Here is a 22,326-nt window from a genome sequence, read left to right on the forward strand (position 1 = left end):
GTCCTGTAATACAGTTTTCTAGTACTTAAAGGCACTGCTATCCAAAGTGAAGAGGAAAGGAAGCACACACACACAAAAATACCTCAGACAGTGTCACTGACTAAAACTGTAATAATGTGGATTTGGTTGTTAGTTCATTGGAAAAAATTGAGATTCATTTTAGTGATGTTTCCATGAGCACTATTATTGGAAAATTAGGTTCATTCTTTCTGTCACAGGTGAGTCAACATTGTACCCCAAATTATTTATTTATCGTTCATTCCCATTCTTTCAAATTTTGACATATTGCACTTAAGTTAGCAAGACTTTTTCAGCTTGAAGATTTTTAAAAAATATTTACTATATAATAAATGTTTGATAATATGTACCTAATAAATCCCTCACATTTGCTTAATTCTTCAGAGCTGTATTTCAGCCAAAATTGCATGTTTCCTGTACTATTATTTAGTAAATTTTTTCTTTAAGTTCATTTACTGTTATTTATTCATTCAACAAATATTTTCTTGAACACATATTATGTACTAGGCACTATTCAAGACACTTTTTAAATAGCTTTTTCAGTCTTACTCTAAGATGTAATACCGTGTTTCCCCAACAAAAAGACCTAGCCAGACAATCAGCTCTAATGCATATTTTGGAGCAAAAATTAATACACGACCTGGTCTTATTTTACTATAAAACCTGGTATAATATAATGCAATACAACATAATATAATATAATATAATATAATATAATATAATATAATATAATATAATAATATAATATAATATAATACAGTAAAGTACAATACAATACAATACAATATAATGTAATATAATGTAATACCAGGTCGTATATTAATTTTTGTTCCAAAAGATGCATTAGAGCTGATGGTTCGGCTAGATCTTATTTTCAGGGAAACAGGGTATATGTGAAATCATAGGTAAATGCTTTTGTATTTTTCTCATGTAAATTTATATGAATACATAACTGTTAAAAATGTGTAAAGATCTGTCCATGCTCCACCTAAAATAATGTCACATGCCACCAGTGGCACTTTGGGAAAGACTGCTTTGGTGTTTATAAAGCACCTTCATGTTCATTGTCTTTTTAGATTCTCTCAATGATGCATAAAGATGTACACAATTATCCCCATTTTACAGATAAGAGAACTGAAGCTCAGAGAAGTGGCATTCCTAAGGACACAGATCACAGACATTTAAGCCAAAGCCCAGCCCTGGTCTCCTAACTCTAAGCGTTAGCACTCTTTGCATGATATCAGTCTGCCAACAACAGGAGCTGATGACATTGTAGAGATGGGATGGGGAAGTCAAAAATTGAAAGGGGAGCTTGAGATCAGCTGCCTAGTCTCTGTTATGAAACCTGTAATGTACGTGGTGCTCTATCCTTTGACCTTTGTGTGACAGCTTTGCTCACCAATAAATAGCAGCAAAATAACCACCAAGAGATTTAATCCTGTTCTCAGGATGAAAGCCTGCAGGGAATTTTAACATCATCTATAGTTAACTGGCTCTATTCAAAAGTGATCTGGGATCTTTCATTCGGGTTCTTTTTTTTTTTAAAGATTTTTATTAAAATAGAGCTAACATACAATATTATATTAATTCAAGTGTACACAATAGTTATTCAATATTTATATATCTAAAGAAGTGATCACCATGGTAAGTCCAGTAACCATCTGACACTGTACCACATTATCACAATATTATTGACTATATTCCTTATGCTGTACATTACATCCCATGACTCTTTTGTAACTACCAGTTTGTACTTCTTAGTCCCTTCACCTTTTTCACCTTGTGCCCCAAGCCGGCTCCTGTCTATCACCCTGATAAATCTAGTACCCATCTGACACCATACATAGTTATTACAATATAATTGACTATATTTCTTATGCTATACCCTACATCCCCATGACTACTTTGTAACAACCAATTTATACTTCTTAATCCTTTCCCCTTTTACACCCACCCCCCAAACCCCCTCCCATCTGGAAACCATCAAAATGTTCTCTGTATCTATGAGTTTGTTTCTCTCTTTTTTGTTAATTTTGATCTTAAATTCCACATATAAGTAAAATCACATTGTATTTGTCTTTCTCTGTCTGACATTCTTCACTCAGCACAACACCCTCCAGGTCCATCCGAGCTGCTGCAGATGGCTAGAACCCATTCCCTTCCATAGCCGAGCAATATTCCACCATATACATGTACCACCTACTCTTTATCCATTCTTCCATCGATGGACACCCAGGTTGTCTCCACATCTTGGTCATTGTAAAAAATGTTGCAATGGACATATGGAAGCACACGTCCCCTTGAAGTAACATATTCGGTTTCCTCAGATAAATACTCTGAAGTGGGATTACTAGGTCCTTCTTTACCTCTTGTTATAGTCTTGTTTTGAAGTCTGTTTTGTCTGGTATAAGTATTGCTACTCATTTTTTTGTTTGTTTGTTTGTTTTCATTTTCATGAAATATCTTTTTCCCATCCCTTTACTTTCAGTTTGTGTGTATATTTCAATCTAAAGTAAGTCTCTTATAGGCAGCATACATAAGGTCTTGTTTGCTTATCTATTCAAACACCCTATCTTTTTATTGGAGCATTTAATCCATTTACATTGAAAGTAATTGTTGATAGATACGTTGTTGTTGCCATGTATATATATATATTCATCTTAATGAAGTCCCTCTAAGAGTCCTTGTAATTCTGGTTTGGTGTTGGTGAACTCCTTTAGCTTTTTCTTGTCTGGGAAGCTCTTTATTATCCTTCAATTCTAAATGATAGTTTTGCTGGGTAGAGTAATCTTAGTTGTAGGTCCTTGCTTTTCATCACTTTCAATATGTCTCACCACTCCCTTCTGGCCTGCAAAGTTTCTATTGAGAAATCAGCTGACGGTCGTATGGGAGCTCCCTTGTAGGTAACTAAATGCTTTTCTCTTGCTGCTTTTAAGATTCTCTCTTTGTCGTTAACATTTGGCATTTTAATTATGATGTACCTTGGTGTGGGCCTCTTAGGGTTCATCTTGTTTAGGACTTTCTGTGTTTCCTGGTCTGGTATGTCTGTTTCCTTAGTCAGGTTACCGAAGTTTTCTGTCACTATTTCTTCAAATAGGTTTTCAATACTCTGCTTTCTCTCTTCTTCTGGTACCCTTATGATGTGAATGTTGATATGCTTGATGTTGTCCCAGAGGCGCCTTAAACTCTCCTCACTTTTTGAATTTTTCTCTTTTTGCTGTTTTGATTGGGTGCTTTCTGCTACCTTATCTGCCAAATCGCTAACTCAGTCCTCTGCTTCATCTAATCTGCTGTTGATTCCCTCTAATGTGTTCTTCATTTCAGGTATTGTATTCTTCATTTCTCACTCGTTCTTTTTTTATGTTTCCTATCTCCATATTTATGTTTCCTGTCTCTTTTTGAAATTCCCCTGAGATCATTGAGCATCCTTATAACCAATGTTTTGAACTCTGCTTCTCATAGATTGCTTGTCTGCTTTTTGTTTAGTTCTTTTTCTGGAGCTTTGTTCTGTTCTTTCATTTAGGACATGTTTCTTTTGTCTCCCCATTTTGGCTGCCTCTCAGTGTTTGTTTCTGTGTAGTTGATAGAGCTGCTATGTCTCCCTGTCTTAGTAGAGTGGCCTTATGTAGTAGATGTCCTGTGAGGTCCAGTAGTGCAGTCTCTGGTCACCTGAGCCAGGTGCTCCAAGTGTGTCCCTTGTGTGGGTTATGTGTGCCCTCCTGTTGTTGTTGAGCCTTGGTTACTGTTTGCACTTCAATGAGGGGGATTGACCCTCGGGCTGATTGGTTGTGAGGACTGGCCATGACTACAATGGAGGAGCTGTGGTGTGGGAGCTGACCCAATAGAATAGGGTTCACTTTAGTGGGGCCTGCTTAGTCTGACCTTTGGGTGTGTCATCCTCAGAGGGCACTGGATAGTGCTTCAGCTGAGTCTGAAGCCAGCCACCATGTGTATGGCCCCAGGGGCCTTCTGATAGGGGCCCTGCTGTGGGCCAAGTTCAGCTGCATCCAGTGCCCTGCCTAGAGCCATCTGCCATGAGCCACAGAGCAATCTGCTGATGGCCACCACCTGCACTGGGCTGGGAGGTACCTTAAGATGTCTAGCTGAGAACCGAGGCCAGCTGCTGCTAGTGCTGGACATAGAGATGCTCAGTCAGATATGGGACACACCAAAGCCAGATGCTGCTTGTTTGGGCTTTGTGAACCTTTGAGAGATTTTAGGAATGTCTGTAACATGAGCCAAGACAGGTCATTTGTACATGGAAGCCACTGGAAGCAGCTTGGGTGGGCCCGAATGTTGGGTGGGGTGGGGATCTCAGGGAATCAAGATGAATGAACAGTGTTAGCCAGGTTGATGGAGACTCAGATATGGTGGCCACCTGTGTCTGCACACCGGGAGTGGGAGGACGCAACAAAGAAACAATAGCTTCCACCAACTCCTCTGTACAGGAGAAAGCTGCCCCTCCAGCCCTCACTCTGAAGTCAGATAATTCAGTTCATCCCTGTATGTCCCTGTTTGGAAGCTACTGTCCCAGTACTGGAGCTCAGAGCAAGTGAGTCCATCAGTGAATAAGTCTATGCTCCTTTTAAGAGGAGCAACTAGGAGTGCAGCCACCCTCCATCTCACTCTGCCACAATCTCCACTGGTTCTCACAGCCAGAAGTTAGGGGGACTTCTCTCCTTGCACTGAAATCCTGGGCTGGGAAGCCTGATATAAGGTTGGGACGTCTCGGTTCTTGTGGGGGGTTACCTCCCCAGCTGAGATATCCCTCCCAATTTTTAATGGTCACACACAGGTGTGAGACCAGCCCATTCTGTCTCTGCCCCTCCTACTAGTCTCCAGTTGGCTTCTTCGATACGTCCTTAGAGGTAGGACTTCAGTTCAGCTAGATTTCAGGTGATTCTCAGTGATGGTTATTCTGTAGTTTTAGTTGTAATTTTGATGTGGTTGTGACAGGAGATGAGCACAGTGTTTACCTACTTCGCCATCTTGACAGGATCCCTGAGGTTCTTCTAATATGTACTACACCTTATGTTCAGAGGGTCAGTTTGGCTCTCTGAAAGGTTTTGTCTCCTTTTTCAACAGACTTTAAGTTATTCCTGAGATACACTACATGCTACTGTGCTGATGCCAAGTCAAACTTAATTAAATTACCAAATGTTTAATATGTGTCTTGTGAACAAAAGAAACAAGCAGAAATTCAAACTTGTTCAGAAAACTGTTAAACCTCCACTATATAATGTCTGACCTTATGGATATGTTTCTAACCTGACTGAACAGGTTATAGGACTATTTATGTCTAAGAATTGTTATATCTGCATAATTGAATGAGTGAAAGAAGGGATTTAGGAGTAAAAAAGTATTCAACATAGGTGTATATTTATACCTGAGATAATATGTGAGTTATAAATACATATGAATTCTGAGTATCTTTTTCTAATTCTTAAATGACATGTGTACAAATGTCATGATGGCCATTACTATAACATCATCATTACTAGAATGAGAATATGAAAGCCAATGATGAGTAATGAGTAAAAATACAATATAAAGTCCTCCCCCAATTTCTCACCTAGATTCCTATCTAGGAATTAATTTATTGAAATCCTGGCTTGTGAATATACAAAAATATAAGATTATAGTTACAGATTAAAGTATTCTGTCTCAAATTTCTAGCCCCTTCAGTGTAAATTTTATTAACAATATGTGTTTAACCTTTTTAATGTTTTATATATATATATATATTTGACTTCCCAGTACTTCCTCATTTACGAGTTAACCAAGTAATTTATAAGGGAGTGTTTATTAAGTCATTAAATATTATTTCTATTTCACTAGAAATTGAATTTATTTTGTTCTTTTCTGATACCATTGGGGGGGTGGTATCTATAAAGGTCTTCTTGAATATTGTGTACGTGTATGAATATTTCCCCAGAAACAAAACATACCCTTCATGTGTTATATTCCACAATACTGTAGATTACTAAAATTCTGAAACAAAATAAACATTTACCTCTGGATATGTATGATCCTGTTATATCAGAAATGCACAAACATGCTGTGTATCTTATTTATATTTAGTTTCAGAAAGCACCATCATTGCTTTCTCTGTCAAGTTCATTGAATCCTTTATAAATAATATAGTTCATTGTGAGAGTAACTTAGAGCCTTATAGGCAAAATTAAATGAAGAAATCATGGTAGAGAATTAGTTCAGAAAAATCATCAGGAAATTATCCAAGCATAAAAAAATTTGAAGACAAATTTGGGCAAATATTATCTTAATTTCTTTAAAAATGTAATTCGATTTAAAATAATTTGACTTATTTTTTGAGTGTGTGTGCATACTTACATACATATGTGTGTATATATACATATATGTGTGTATAACATATATAAAATGACTGTATATTTCAATGTACATTGGATCTGGTATGGTAAAGAGAGGTTGAATGCTTTGTAGTCAGGCATGAGTTTCAGTGCTGTCTATGTTACTTAAACTCACTGAGTCCCATCTGTAAAATAACAAATAGAAGACTAGTTTGCAGTATTACCACATTAAATATAAAACAGTGCCTTTTACATAAAAATTCACAAGAAATGCTTTTACTGCCCCTTATTCCTTATTTAATTAAAATTAAAGATTTTAAAAAATAGTTTGACTTAACTTAGGCTTTTGGGTTTTTTTTTTGTTTTTGTTTTGTTTTGTTTTGTTTTGTTTTGTTTTGTTTTGTTTTTAGTTAAGACCAATGGGGAAAGTTTTCATTGTGATGTCTTGATTTGTTTTACTGTGAATCTGCTTTCTGTTTTCTCCATCCATCCCTTCTGATACCAACCAGTTTGCATCTAATTGAAGTTTATGTTACTGGAGAGCTTCTCCTGCTGTCACGAAAGTCATTTAAATATAAGTGGAATTAGCTATAAATTACATAAATGTAATATATGAAATATCTCTCATATTTTTTGTGTGTGAGTGAATATAAAAATGGAACCTCATTTCTAAAATGAAATATGAAAATGTATCCAGACACCTGTTTTTTATTTAAACACATAGATAGATAGATAGATAGATAGATAGATAGATAGATAGATAGATAGATAGATATTCATCTTACTTAAGCTTTTCCAGTCATCCTAATAAGACATTTTCTTCATGGCTCCTGTCTAAGCGTTGTTGGAAGAAAAAGTTGTCTCTTGTCCTGGCACATGATAGATTGGTTATCCTCAATGAACTTGTGTGCATAAGATATTTGGATCCCTTAGGACAAAATACAAAAATCACAGAAAGGAAAGTGTTTTCATTATTTGACTGTTTTTCCTCATTAAATAATTAGAAATGCTTGTTTTCAGACTTGACAATGGAAACCCTTTGTTAATCACCACTGTGTACTAGATTTGAAGGGAGTGTCAAAGGACAGTCATTTATAAATGGTATTCATGAGTCAGGAAGATTTAAAGAAAAAGTTAATAATAATTTCCTTGTTTATTAGTGTTTATTTTCTTACCCGTGAGGCATTTTGGCAACCTCTGAATTTTTATATAAAAGTAGCATAGGGGTGGGGGAAAAACTGGGTTAAGGGGTGGCCTGGGGATTTGCCTTGAAGTTGTGTTTATACAATAAGCAACACTGTCTTTACTTAGATTGTCTTTTTTTTTTTTTAAGATCAATAAAAATAGCGATTGTTTTTCTAAAGGTGTTTTTATTCACAAGTTACACACAAGTTTTCCTTCCTATTTATTAATTGTTGTTCTTAGGAGAGGTGACTTCAAGAACCATGACAGAGACCACCGGGGGTGAGTGGCAAAGGCTGTACCTCCCCACCCCCACAGAACGCCCAGCTACCATTTGGTGGCCACACTGTGAAAAGATGCCAGGCTTCACACAGGCTGGTGGTGATAGAGCAGGACAGGGAGAGGACCCGCCCATAAGGTGTAGCCACACCCTCTTCCCAATCAGTAAGGACTGTGCGTGGCCTCCCTAATGCATAGTAGGTAATGATAACTGCTCTGTGCTTGGCCAAATGGTCAACTGGACTTGTCGCATTTTAATTCTCACAGCAGTTCTAGCAGGAAGATAGGTATTATCGCCCTCATTTTAAAGAGGAGGAAACTGAGGCTCAGAAAATTTAAATGGTTTGTTCATGCTAGGACTTGAGATCAGATTGATTCAAACTTCAATCTCTTGGCTCCAAAGCCCACCCCCTTCACTAACCACTGCTTTTGTCCTGATGGAATACGGATTTGCAGTTTCTGAACAGCAGGCAGTGGAGAAAGCAAACCAGGATCTCTGATTTAAATGACTCTGTGAATCGAAAGTTGGGGTTATCTAAATTCCAAGCTCTGTTCTTAAAATACTGTTTTCAAAATGTTGACAATTTGAAAGCCAAACAGTCTTTCATTTCCATTGATGTTTGCAGCCTGGAGCCGTGGCACCAACCTCTGCTTGAGAGGACAAGACATTTGACAGGGCAGTGAAAGTTGTAAGCCTCCCCTCCCCCAGGGCAGCGCCTGCTTGTACAGCAGGAAAGTAAAAACAGTGTTAACAATTGCAGGTCTGGGTAACGTGGTTTGGTCTTCATACCTTCACTTAGGTGGAGCCCGAGAAGTTGAAGACACTAACAGAAGGTTTAGAAGCCTACAGCCGAGCCCGGAAAAGAAACAGAAAGTAAGCACTATTTTTTCCCCCATTTTTGTTTTTCAAGGATATAATTTACTGGTTTTCCTTCAAAGGGACAATGAAATCTCACTGCTTTCGACCATCTTGTAGCCTGCCTGAGAACAGTTTAATAGTGATCGCCAAATAGGACCATTTATAGACAAGCTGGATTAGCAATTACAGAAAATATTTTCTTAACAATTTATACTGTGTGCAGGATTTCCCTCTTCATCAGCTCATGCCTCACTCCCTCCATCTCTATCCCTCTGATTTAGTGGACAAGAAAATATGCTAATATTCTTAACATGTAGCAATTAAATTATCTCTGAAGGTATAGCAAAAGTCTCTCCATTTGCAATTCAAATACTTGGGGGGAAATATTCCAGTTGTACACATGTAAATAATTTTGGCAAATTAACTGTTATTAGTCAAAGTGATGGTAAATACTTATGCTTTTCTTGGCGCAGGGGCAATAGGTTTTCTTCAGAATTATAACAAGAAGTTGAACTCCGGGATATTATTATTCAAGTTTTTCTACATCTTTATATTCTGAGTAAACGTAGTGTGGACAAATAGATAATGTTTGAAACACAATTTCCACTGTGATATAATGTAGTTTTTATGTGTCATAATTTATTTCATTTTAAGGTTGAGAAAGGCAAATGTTTTTCTGTATATGTGTATGGAAAATTATTTTTAAAAATGTATAATCAATATATCTGTTCAGTTACTATACTTTTCATATTATCAAATTTCTACGAATTACAAGATCAGAATGATTAATAGTGTATCTTGGATAAAAGGATTATATAATGATACCAGTATCTATTAAAGGGCACTCTCTTCCTCTTAGTGGTATCTTCTTGCCAGAGGTAAAATTTTAGAATTCAACAAATCTTAGGGAAACTCTTCACCTCACTGGAATGTCATAAAAAGATGCCAACTGCAAGGGGCAAACTCCTGGGTCTCTGGATTTTCCCCATAAATTTGCCATTAAGCAATTTCTGAAAGGTAATGAGTAACAGACAGTGATTTAAAATTTTTTGCTTCAAAGCCAGTTTACTGTTTGTGGTGAATTTATGTGGATCCCAAGTGGCATTATCTAAAGGATCTCTCCTGAAACCATAACTTTAGAGTACAGATTGGAGAGGGAAAAGAAGAAAAGATGCAGCACGCATTAGGAAAAACAGCTTTATTTATCATACTGTTGCCTAAGTGGACTGATTTGCCTTGTAAATACCCAGAAGAATACTTTACATTTTGCATATGTGATTTATGCAATCACACGATGGGCCAGAATTACTGAGCCCGTTTATAGATGAGGACACTCAAACCCAAATAGCTTAGTTAGTTGAAGGTCCCATGAGTGATAAATGATGTGTTAAACCCAATCATTTATTTATTCCCCAATTTAAGGAGACTAATTTAGCAAAAAAAAAAAAAAAAAAAAAAAAAAAAATCTGTGCAACTCACAGTGCTACAGTCCCTGGACCTCACTGTTTAGTGAAGGAGACAAATCCAGAAATGAATAATTTAAATGTTAAAATTGCGGTGACCACTATTTGGGGTTCATAGAGAAGTGGCATTAAACTCAGGTAAAGGAAGGCTTCCTAGAGGAGATGATATCTGGATCTAGCGTTACACAATACGTAGGTGTTAGCCAGACAAAAGAAACAAGGACCAAGATGGGGGGGTGGGGGATAAAGGGGAGGATTAGTGTTTAGATTAGAGCAGCCGTTGGATTTGGGGACGATAAGAGATGTTGCCCAAGGTGTAAGCAGGAACCAGATTATAAGGGCCTAGTGAGAACCCAGAGGATCCCTTATCTTACTGGAAGTGCCTGAAGGAGACAGGGGGTTGGATTTTCCCTTTAGATATGGCTGTGTGGAGGATCAATTTTAGGGGAACAATACTGGAGACAGGGAGAGCGTTTAGGAGGCCATGGCAGGAGACGAGGGAGGATGAGAACTCAAACCAGGAAAGGAACAATGAGGACGGAGGAGAAGGAACGTGGTATAGACATTTTTGGAAGGTACAACTGACAGGACATGATGGTGATTGATTGGAATGTGAAGGAGAGGAAACAAGGACAGCTGTCAGGGTTTTAGTTTGGGTGACGTGGTAAATGGTGAACCCCCTGACTGAGATGGAGAATACAGGGGAGAACTGCTGAGTGCACTGGGGGGAGTTTGTGGGACAGGTTGGACACACAGGTCTGAAACTGGGCGGAAGTGGAATTTGACAATGTGAAAATGGCTGCAATCACACACAGAGATACGTTGACCAATTTGAACAGTGGGCTAAGGATTGAACGCTGGGGCATTGGAACATTTACTAGAGATCATGAGGAAGATGTGAAGAACGGTGAGAAAGGAGGAGGAGGATCAGGGGTAAGAGAGCAGGGTGTGAGAAGCCAAAGACTGAAAATTTCCAGGATTATAGAATGCTCAACAGAGGTCCAGTAAGACAAGAACTGAAAAATCTCCATTGAACAGGGCCATTTGAAGGTGACCTTAGTGAGAACAGTTTCCACTGGAGTAGTGAGTCTAAAAACAAAGTGGTCGTGGGTTGAATAGTGAATAAGAATAAGAAAGAAGCGAGAGCTGATGTAGATTATTTACTCTTCTTTCTACCGTTAATGTGAAAAGTTCCTGAAAAATAACAATAGGAGAATTTTTAAGATGACAAACAGTTGACTGCTTTTGTAAACTGGGGGGGAAAGGAGCGAGGAAGAGACTGAAAAGGGAAGATGGCATTTGGAACAAGATGGTTAAGAGGTTGGTTTTTGACCTGAGTTGAAATCTTGTTTCTTTCACTTCATAGTCGTGTGCCTTTGGGTATGTTGCTTAATTTCTCTGAACCCAAATTCTTCATTTCTAAAATAGGCATATTAATACCTACTTCTTAGGAATTTTATAACATATGTAACACAATTGGAGCCTTAACACACTACTTGGCCCAAGATAAATATTTAGTAAATAGTTATTTTTATTATAGAGATATAGGTGAAAGAAACAAAGTTATCTGATATTTTTGCCAGTTGAAACATTCTACGACTGTATTAAATGTTTAGAACTTTACGTAGTCATTTTAATCCTTAATATCCTACAATTAAATTGTACCATAAATAAATATATTTAAACTAATGTGCTTATTACAGCCTAATCACAACAGAAATATTAACATATTTATTGAAGACACTACTCAGGGTCATTTTGTTCTTAAAAGAGGAAATAAATACCATAGCTGTTAGAAGTGTTATGATTTTCATTTAAGTGAGGATCAAACCTTCTGTCGATAGGTACACATAAACTATTTGGTAACCTGATTTTTATGAATCTGGAAAATGAAAGCAATGAAATAAATCACACTTTCACTTTAAAACCAAGAAATGATACTTAGTGTGTAAAATGTTCTTAAATCTGCATATTTACTCTATGGATTAGTTTCAGAGTCTTAAGATGCTTAATGTTTAAGTCTTAACCCAATGTGTTCTGTTCTACATGAAGGGAGTTTCTTAAATTCTAAACTGCAACATGCAATTTCTCATTTCCCTCTTATTTCTTGTGCCATTCACAGATGTGTACCTGGCTTTTATTTATTAATTAGTGAAGATAAGGATAATGTGTGACAATATAGGCAATGAAGATGAGAAGTGGCAATTATCTCCATTAATAACTCGAAATGTGATTATATGAACATCTATGGCTTAATCAAGTAGGTTTTAGAGTGTCCATTAGTAAAAATGTTTATTATTAAATGTCAGCGGGGTATAGAAAATAGTAGAAGAGACACCACAGGGAGGCCCTCTGAACTGGAAGACTGAATTTTTACTAATGGCTTATTTCATGAACTCATGGAGCTTTTTCTTCCTCTTTTAAGTTTATTCTTTCCCGACTTGACAAGTGAGTGTAAAAATTGGTCTGCAGATTTGACCTGTGGGAAAGCCTCTCTCTACCTTTTGATTCTCATGATGTATTCAACTAATTTCATGCCCCATATCTCTGTATCTATTCTCTCTTCCAAAAGTAATCATTTCCTCCTCTATTACCTACTTCAGTTTGTTAAAGAGAAAAAAATATTACTGATTTAGCTTAAATTAATACAAGGTATTTACAAACATTTTAAATATCTTGTTGAGGCATTAGGTCACAAACTCCTAAAATGCTGTGTTTTCATTCAATAAGTAATGTTGAATTATTTTTGTATTTTAATGGTGATGATATTTTAATTTTTTATATTTAGGTAAAAATTTTCCATGACTCTTTTTATTTTTTACTTTTAAAAACTATTTGTATTTAAATATTTTCCTCATTATGAAATTAGAATTGGTTCACCAGTTCTCCATAAAAAGTCATAAAATAGTGCATACAAACAACTGTCATAATACTGACTTCTTTGGATTGTTGTAAGGATTAAATGAAATAATGTATATACAGATTTATTATAATTCTTGGCACATAGGAAATGTTCAATAAGTAGTAGTTATTTTTGTTATTAAGATAAAGGTGAGAGAAACAAGATTCTCTGATGATTTTTCAAGGAAACAATTTACCTTCTTTGAGACATTTAGACCTTTAGTCAATTTTAAACACATAAGATCTTACTATCAGAATGTATAACAAATAAATATCTTTTAAAACTTATGTTCATATTTTTCAATACAAAAGAAATATTAAGAAGAAATCTACCAGGGTGCCAAAAAAATGCATACACATGTATTCATCTTTTGTTATCGGTATATATTATTACAATTTTAATACAGTTTTTTCCTTTCTTAAAATGTGTGTACATTTTTTGGCATCCTCTCCATTTAATACATTACACAAGATGTAATATTCTCGGGCAGCGTGTGATACCGTCAGGACCTTCACCAAACAGCCCACACAAACCTCAGCCAAGCGTAGATGGCCCTACAGACTCCTGGGACTGGATTCCTGCCCAGTCACTGAGAATTATGCTTAACATAATTGGGAAAACAAGTCAGACTAACTCCCCAAGATACCCAGGGCCTCTTAAATCCAGAATGGGTAGGGAAATAAAAGGGAATATATAAATAGGTTATATCAACTTGGACAGTGCTCAGAAACAGTGATAAAGAGGAAAAAAGACAAGTTGCAGAATGGTGTGAATATCAGTACCTTTTGAGTGTATATATGGAAAAAAACCACCAATAAAACAATGCTAGGTACTGTTCATGCATGTATCATCTAAAATATGAAAACATACTAGAGGGATAAACAACACAGTTGCCTTTGGGGAGAGAATAGGACCGGAAATTGATGACAAATGGGAACTTCAGCTTACTTTTTTAAATTAAAAAAAAAATTAAAGGAAATATCTAATTTATTAACAGTTTATTCTTGGAAATGAGTTTGTAAGGAGTTGTTAATTTATTCTATGCACTTATCTGCATTGTTTACATTTCAAAAAATATATGGGAAAAACATAAAAGCTCAAGGCTAGCTTCCAGGTCAGCAGCAGGTTGGGGAAAGGGTGCTACATTATCCTTATAATTTAGTTAAAAGCAATACATTAATCTTTCCTTTCAGTTAAACTGACTTAAGTGCATATGTGTTTTCCAAAATGTAGGCCCATCATGGTAGCTGTGAACAAACATTTTTATTTAGTAAATATAGGGAGCATCCATGATGTGCCTGGCCATATAATATTCAGGGGTGGAAAACTCCAGAGTTCTCCCAGGTGTACACACAAATTAAATGTATGAAGTGTCCAGTTTGGGGATGTGAGGATAGAACCTGGTACAGGCTGTGGTCAACTGAAAGGCCTCATCTACAGGCAATCCACTAAAGTTCAAGTATATTTTTAAACACATTGTGAGCCAAACTAAATGGGACTGTGAGCCAAATTCTTCCACAGCTGTAAATTTCCAATCTCCATGTAGATGCTGAGATTCAACTTTCGTAGAGCCATGCTAAAAGCCTGCTATGAAAAGGTTTACCTCCGCAGCTTTTCTAGTAGTTTTCGTGACAAGAGAAATGAAATGAATCACCTTACTCAGATTAATTGGGTAATTAGTTATATGCATGAAGGAGGCAAAGTAAGTTATCAGAATGGAAAAGGATACAACACTACAGAAGTGGATAGTATGGATTTGCCTGATTTTAGTAATTAGTTCAACAGGTGTACTGTGTGTACTGTGTGTTTCAGGCCAAACGTGTAACGAATGCTGAGTGGAGAGAAAAGGTCACACTAGTGATAGACACTCTGAGACTGTAATTCTTTATCTGTTGAAATAGTTATGTCATTTTGGTCTGGGGGAAAATGTGGTGGGCCCAGGCATGGAGGAAGCCGCAGGTGTGGCAATTTAAGCTGTTTTCCATCTGGAACGAACACACGCCAGGATTTCAGCCTTCACTTGCTTGACTCCAGAAGCCTGGAGCTCCAGAGAGGGCAGAGGGAGCTCCCTAGTGGCCAGAGCCTGCATTTCAGTCCCTACACCCTTCCTCTTGGCCACACAGCCTGGCTGCCAGCCTGAGAAAGAAACAAGCCAGAACAAGAGACAACTCAGGAAAGGCTGGAAGCTGAGAGGGCGAGCAGCATCTGTGGGAAAAGAGCTTCGTGGCCCAGCTTTCTTGCAGAACTATCAGACTGTGGAAGAAGCATGTGGAAGGAGAAAGAATCAATTTTCCCAATTTTTTTCATAGTTCTGTGACTATCATTAGTATTCAGTGGTGAGAATCCCAGGGTGTTCTGTCATCTGAATTTTCCAAATGCAAATATAAGTTGCCTTTCTCTGGTGAAACTGGTACTTCTGTTTTATGATTAGGGAGTTAAATTGCAATTTTGTTTCCTTAATTTATTAATCTGGTGTGTTATTTTCATTAATTCCAGAAGTGGAAAGCTAAATAACCATTTAGAAGCTGCTATTCATGAGGCCATGAGTGAACTGGACAAAATGTCTGGGACTGTAAGTTATTTTTCCACTATACTGTGTTTCTTTGAAAATAAATTGTATTGCACTTTTTTTTTTTTTTTTTTTGGTAAAACCTCTGAAATATTGTCAAGCAACTCACATAGCAATACTAAACTACTAGGCTCAAAAAAAGAAAAAGAAAAACCATTGATATCAGAAAAGATCCAAAGTAAGAAAAAAATAACCTAGTAGTATTAACTGTGCCTTTTCAGAGATAAGTAACTTCTGTTGTTTTTCCACATAACATTCTTTTAAAATGTGAATAGTAAAATGTTGAAGTTCAAACCACAGCTTTCTGCATTAGACTCTGAAGAGCAGTGACCATTAGTGTTGTCTAAATATTCACTAATGCAAATTTCACTCTGTCCACAGAATAAAAAAGTGAAATTGAACAAAAAGGTCAAGTCAGGAGTATATAGACCTCTCATTTTTCTCTCTACTGTTACCTAAAAAATAAAATATTTCGCACAAAATTCTGTTGTTAAATTAACACTATGACTTCTGGTTTTAGAGAGTAATGTCTACTTTTTCTTGACTGACTATAATAGTGTTGAATGTGAGCAGTTTAATCATTATCCTCTAATTCACATATTGGCTAAACACTCAATATATAATTTTGGTAATCTCTAAAAAATGTGAATTATTTAAAGCTATTCAGCAATGAAATGAAATTTACTTTTACTTGAAACTTTGTGTTAACAAGGCTATCTGAAACCCAGCTAGTGGCTATTGCATGACAGATAGAAGTCATGGAACCACAGCTTGTTGGGATTGGTATGGGCTTTAGAGATTCTGTGATCCAACCCATCATGTCACAAAATGGGTGAACTGAGGCCCTACGATGTTAAATTTCCTGATAGAATTATAGGAAAAGTCTGGAGCAGGGATTATATATGCAAATTCTTTCTAGGGCCAGACAGATAATATCAATAAGTACTGTGGGTCAAATACGAGAAAAACAGCCATTTGAGTGGATTGAGAAATGCCAACCAAGATGGATAGGCTACCTACCAACTCTCAGTCTCAGAGGCTCCACACAGTAAAGACTCACTCGGGTCTGGTTCTGTTTAGAGAAGGGCTTGCTCGACACAGTCATTCAGGGGCTCAGGTTCTTTCTCTATCTAGTGTCCACCATTCCTTAGGGCCTCAGGGGGCTCCATTATATCCAGTAAGTGAGAGAAGAGAGTGTACACAGAAGCCTATCAGGACAGGTTTTAGGGGCCATTCCTGGAAGCTCATCACTTCTACTGACTTTCCACTGCCCTCACCCAGTCATATGGCCTTCTTAACTCAAATGGACTAGGAAATGCATTATGCCATGTACCTGCCCAGGGAAAGGAGAAAATGGGTTTGGCGAGCATCTTGCTAGTCTCTGCCTCAGGACATTTGGCCTTTGTGGCCAGCAGGCAGTTGGGAGTGATGGGGACTGTGGCAACCTGGGGGGCAGGGGGAGGGGGTGCTCTCCCCAGAAGGAGCTCAACCTTCCGTGCTCCAGCAGATCTGAACCGGATGGGAAATTGTGCCAGTGTTGCAAAGTCTTCCTATTTTTCGTAGACACTAGAAGTCTGGAAATAAAATTTCTCACTTTTTAGTGTTGATGACTGTTTTAAAAATATTAAAATATCAGGGGCAGCCAGTTAGCTCAGTTGGTTAGAGCGCAGTGCTCTTAAAAACACGGTTGCAGGTTCGATCCCCACATGGGCCACTGTAAGCTACACCCTCCACAACTAGATTGAAACAACTACTTGACTTGGAGCGGATGGGTCCTGGAAAAACACACTTAAAATAAAAAAATAAATTAAAATATCGTATGGCTAAACAAAATACCTTTTCAGGCCACATTTGATCCACAGGTTCCTAGTTTACATTTTGAGTAAAGGCTTTTTTCCTCAATTATAAAAAGGTTTCAGTTATGGTTCTTTATCAGAGACTAGAAATTTTTTGTAAAAATGTGTATAAAGGGGTTAAGAGGAAGAGGCAGTTTGAGAAACTCATAAATGTTATTTTATAAATGTAAAACATTAGTTTTAACAAAGCTTTCTGCATTTGACCCTGAATAGCATTGGCCTTTGCTATTATCTAAATGTTATCTTTAAAACATGCAATTGTAGTACATCTCAAGAACTGATTGGGCATATCTCTTCCTAACTGAGTTCTGTGACATCACGTTGGTAGCTTGAAATTGACAGTGGTGGAAGTGTTTACACCATGGAAATGGGCACGTACAGTGTGCTTGTGTTCATTCACAGGGAGCTGGTCATTGAGCATTTGCTACACCACTGCCTTGGGCCCATCCTGCCTTTCCTGGGTCTTGACCTTGCATTTTCCTATTGGTAATCATGGTACAATGTGGGACAACATGGTACAATGTGTAGCATCTGCTCTCTGCCCCTCAAAGTCATACCTGCTGTCTGATTCCTGGCAATCGTGCTCTGCTACTGTTCCACCCCTGCTCAGTCTGATACACAGCCCTAAATGCTGCTAGTTTCTGCCTTAGTATATAGAGTTGTATTAATTGCTCTTGCCAGACTACAGAAGCTTAGATCTGCCAACAGATGGTAGTGGTATTCTATTTTACATCCTGGCTCTTCTCATAAATAAACTTCCTTGTACTAAGGTTCTTACGATCATTGACCCTTCTTAATAGTTGTAAAATAAGTAGGGTGATGGAGTGAAGAGGAAAACATGATTGGTGTGTATTTATCCACTTTCCATACTCTAGTGAAATTGGGGGTCTAGGGCTCTCAGATGGAAAAGGCCTTATTTTCATCTTAAAGGTACAGCAGCAATAGCAATTACACGTCTCATTTCCCACTCTTGATGTTTTTCCTCCTTTGTATTCCGCTGTTTGGGGGTCCACAAAGTGTCGCTCTGCTTATCAGTTTCCAGGAGTCTGCATGTTCTGTAAACTGTGGCCACACTAAGATCTGGGGTCTTCATAAAAATTGTAAATGCCCTGTGATAGGAATGACTGAAAATGAAAGCCAGAGTCTGTTCCCTACACTGTTCCTTTGTCAAAAATCGTATGGTAGTTATGATGTCAACCTCTGTTGTTTTTTCCTACCTCTTTATTTCTAGGTTCACCAAATCCCACAGGGAGACAGACAAATGAGACCCCCCAAACCCAAGAGGAGGAAGATATCCAGATAACAGGGACTACTCCACCATGCGCAGTGTTTATTAAAGGAACGTGCACAGATCTATCTGTATATAGGTATTGATATAGCCACTGTTATATCAATATTTATACTATGGCAGATAGCTACCACCGCCACAGGGTGCTAAAAGAAACAGTGATACAATATTTTTTTTTGATCAGGAAGGATAATGAATGCTGGAAAAACCAATCAAAATCCCTGAGTGATGAGAGTGATAAGTGGTCAAGAGATTATGGAGAAACTCTTTTTTCTATAATACTAAAATTGTGATTATAAAACATAGTCCAAATGTTTCTGAAGAATTTTCAATGTTGTATATAGAAAATACAGAATTTCATGGTGATATCAGCAATGTAAATATTGTACAATATTGTCATGTACAAGCGTACCTAATGCACACTTTATCTTTTATTGTACAAAGAAATAGTGTACAAAATTCTTTGGTTTCTATGGAGTACACCTACCAGAGACTACCAGTGTAAAGTGATAAATAAAAATACAACCTAAAGGCTTTTCTATGATAATGTAACAGATGCTGTTTTTGTATTTAACAGCAGAGAAAAGGCATGATGTATTACCTGAATTATGACATACACTGCACACCACTGAGTGTCCATTTATATTGTCTGTTTGGAATGAACCTGGCCTGGATGCACTGGATTTGACTTCGGATGTCTAGGAAATTGAAACCTTGCAGATTTCTAAAGGGATGAGGGCTCACAGGTCTAAATTAAGAATTCAGAAACTGCAACCATTTGTTGCATATTTTTTTTACCTAAGTTTTAAAGTAGAATAGGTTTTATAAAAAAAAAAAAAATCTTAGATGGAATATTTTACTCAGTCATTTCTGTAGGTAACGTTTGATAGCCACCTGTTGAACTAGGTAGTTTATGCTGCACCACCGTTGATGCTCGGAGTTAAGTTTTTTTGCAAACAATACCTGACAAGATAAAACTTCCTGCTCCCATACATGGAGGCTAAAGCACCACTTTGAAACCATTATCAGAGGTAAGGTTGATTATAATTCAGTATTTTTTTCTTAAGCGACAAAAATAAATATAAATCATCAAAAGCCAGTTTTATATACCCATTCATCAGTATTACTTAAACCAGACATTAAGGTGGCTTACAAAATTATTAGCAATGGTAATTTTTTATCAGTATTATGTAACATATCAGATTTATTTTATTTAAAGAATTATTTATACCATTAACAGATTCTTATATATATATTAATGTGGCTGAAATGTTCAGGTTAAATCTATTAACCAAATTATTTATATTATATTAAGAAAAAAATGTGAAACAAATGTAGAGAGAAAATACTACATTACAAGTATACAAACCTAAAACTGTGAGCCATTGTAAAGTACAAGGTTATTAATAAGAAATGTAGCACAACATAACTTTCTGTCTTTTTTTTCACAATTTTGGTGGTGGTGGTATAACCCTATCTCCCAGGCAACTGAGCGATTTGTTCAGGCCTCCAGCCTGACTTCAGTTGCTAGGTTGTCAAAAGAAGAAGTCCATATTCCCTTTATTCTTAGAACTACCAGCCCCCAGTCCCAAACCCTGAAACCTCTAGGGGGCGCTGCCTTGTCCCCTAGCCTGGGGCTCACTCAACAGCTTAATGTTTGGGCTGCTGGAAGGCACTCAAGCAGCTGGCTCTGGACCCCCAAATGCCCACAATCTCCCTTAATCCTCCTCTCCAATCCCCCTCCAATCTCCTCAGTCCCATGATGTAGCAGAGTTCCAGTAACTCAGGAAAAAGGGGACCCAGGTCATTCCTCCAATTGGTTTCTTGGGGCCACAGCACAGAGCACTCCACCTGGGCTCACTTTTGAGAGCAACAGCTCTTAATTCTTCCCCCAGGTCTCCTGTGTCTCTGTGTCCTTTCCACTCTCACCCCCTCACCCCTACCCCCAAGCCCGATGGAATGCAACTGGGCTGGAGGCAGGAACCCTTCCTCCTGAGGGTACGTTCATTTTGTCTTCAGTATAATGGGATTGCCTGCCCAGTCCTTGCACGTAGGCACCTGAAGGAATCTTTTGTGTAGTTTAGTTGACACATTTTTATTATAAGTTGATGTGTTTGGTATGTTTAAACCATTAATGTTGTCCATTTTTTTCTGCACCAACCTGCTTTCTACTGTGTTGTCTCCACGGTAGTTTTTATTCCCAGGTAGGTGCATAAGTCTGTTTGTGCACTGGGTGTGTCTGTGGGTGTGTGTGGGTGTTGATATGTAGATGTTTACTTAGCGTTTGCATATTTGTCTTCAGACTGAATTTGTGTCAACCAAGCCTTCTTTTTGATATTTTAAACTAATTAGGTTTGTGCTTCCCCCACCTGTGTATGCTTTACATCGGTGGGCCATGTAGAACATGTTTGCACCCATGATATCACTGGTTGCTCACGGCTTTGATGTGGGTACTAGGTGTCTTTGTTGCAGTCCACACGGGGTTTTTTCCCCCTCCCTCTTTTACAGTTATATGGTTTCATGTAAGCAGTTAATGTAAATATTGTTAGCATTACAGGCCATGCAGTGCTGTAACATTTTTTTCAAATGTTGCACCTACTTTACAATTAAAAAAATTGGTCACTCATACTTGAATTTTGCCCATAGAGCCATTTGTTTCTCTTTGTATTGAAGCCAATTCATTTTTTTAAAATGAAGGTTAGGCCTTCTACATTAGTACATTTTTTATTCCCTAAAATAAACTTTTTTCTTTTTCAACAAATCTGAGAATGGAAACAGAATGAAAAATTTTGCACCTTTAAAGAACGCCATAGCCCCTCTTGGAAAAGAAAATCTAATTTTATTCTGTGTCCCTTAACAGTTTTAGGAAGCACAAGGAGAATAAACTACACCTCTAAGTATATAGTTTTTAAAGATTATTTCAAATGAGTGAAAATTAGCAGAGCAGCTCTTGTTTGATTTGTCTTGTTTGTAGCATTAAAAGCAATCAGGTTTTTTATTTACTTAAAGGAACACTTTTTGTTTGTACTTTTCAGTTCCACTGTGAATGTAAATGCTTTAAGAAGAATATTCATCCCTTGTCATACATTGGCCACTTTTAGTCCTTTATTTAGACCCTGATTTTGAGTTATTTGCTATGTCTGCTTTTTACGTAAACACAACCTTTCTTTTTTAACACCACATTGCAGAATTGAGGGAGAGGCAGAGGGGGGTTATTTTGCTTTCGCAAGTTTTATGAAGATTCTCAACTGACTTATCCCAGGAGGAGACTCCTTTTTCATTTCGGACCATGATAACACCTTGTAGTTAGCTTTGATAATCTTCCATGCAGTTTGCAATGTTTCCTTGTAAGTCACAGTGGTTTTGCACTGGAATTTTAAAATCTAAGATGCTGATGATGCTGGTGACATCGCTGTTTCTGAAAAGAAAGCTAAGATTCTAGACCTTACCGAAAATTCGATATCTTGTTTACTTTGCCCATTTATGCACAAATGGTGTAATGAAAGACTCAAGACTTGTCCCTGTAGTGTATAAAATGAGTCACGCATTACTTGATTCATGTGGGAGCTATGAACAAATAA

General features: G+C 37.3%; 1 protein-coding gene across 15 annotated transcripts in view; it reads left to right on the top strand.

The window, feature by feature from the left end:
* Nucleotides 1-19,297, top strand: part of MBD5 (methyl-CpG binding domain protein 5) — a 386,293-nt gene extending 366,996 nt beyond the window's left edge. For all 15 annotated transcript variants that reach the window (XM_074335923.2, XM_074335952.2, XM_074335956.2 and 12 more), the window contains 3 exons: nt 8,609-8,682; nt 15,529-15,604; nt 18,689-19,297. In XM_074335923.2, the coding sequence (XP_074192024.1) occupies nt 8,609-8,682; nt 15,529-15,604; nt 18,689-18,760 (222 nt within the window). In that variant the 3' untranslated portion in view covers nt 18,761-19,297. The remainder of the gene's footprint in view (nt 1-8,608; nt 8,683-15,528; nt 15,605-18,688) is intronic.
* Nucleotides 19,298-22,326: the final 3,029 nt, after the last annotated feature.

This window comes from Rhinolophus sinicus, chromosome 17, assembly GCF_057876585.1.
Source record: "Rhinolophus sinicus isolate RSI-liver-muscle chromosome 17, RSI-T2T, whole genome shotgun sequence".
NCBI classification, from domain to species: domain Eukaryota; kingdom Metazoa; phylum Chordata; class Mammalia; order Chiroptera; family Rhinolophidae; genus Rhinolophus; species Rhinolophus sinicus.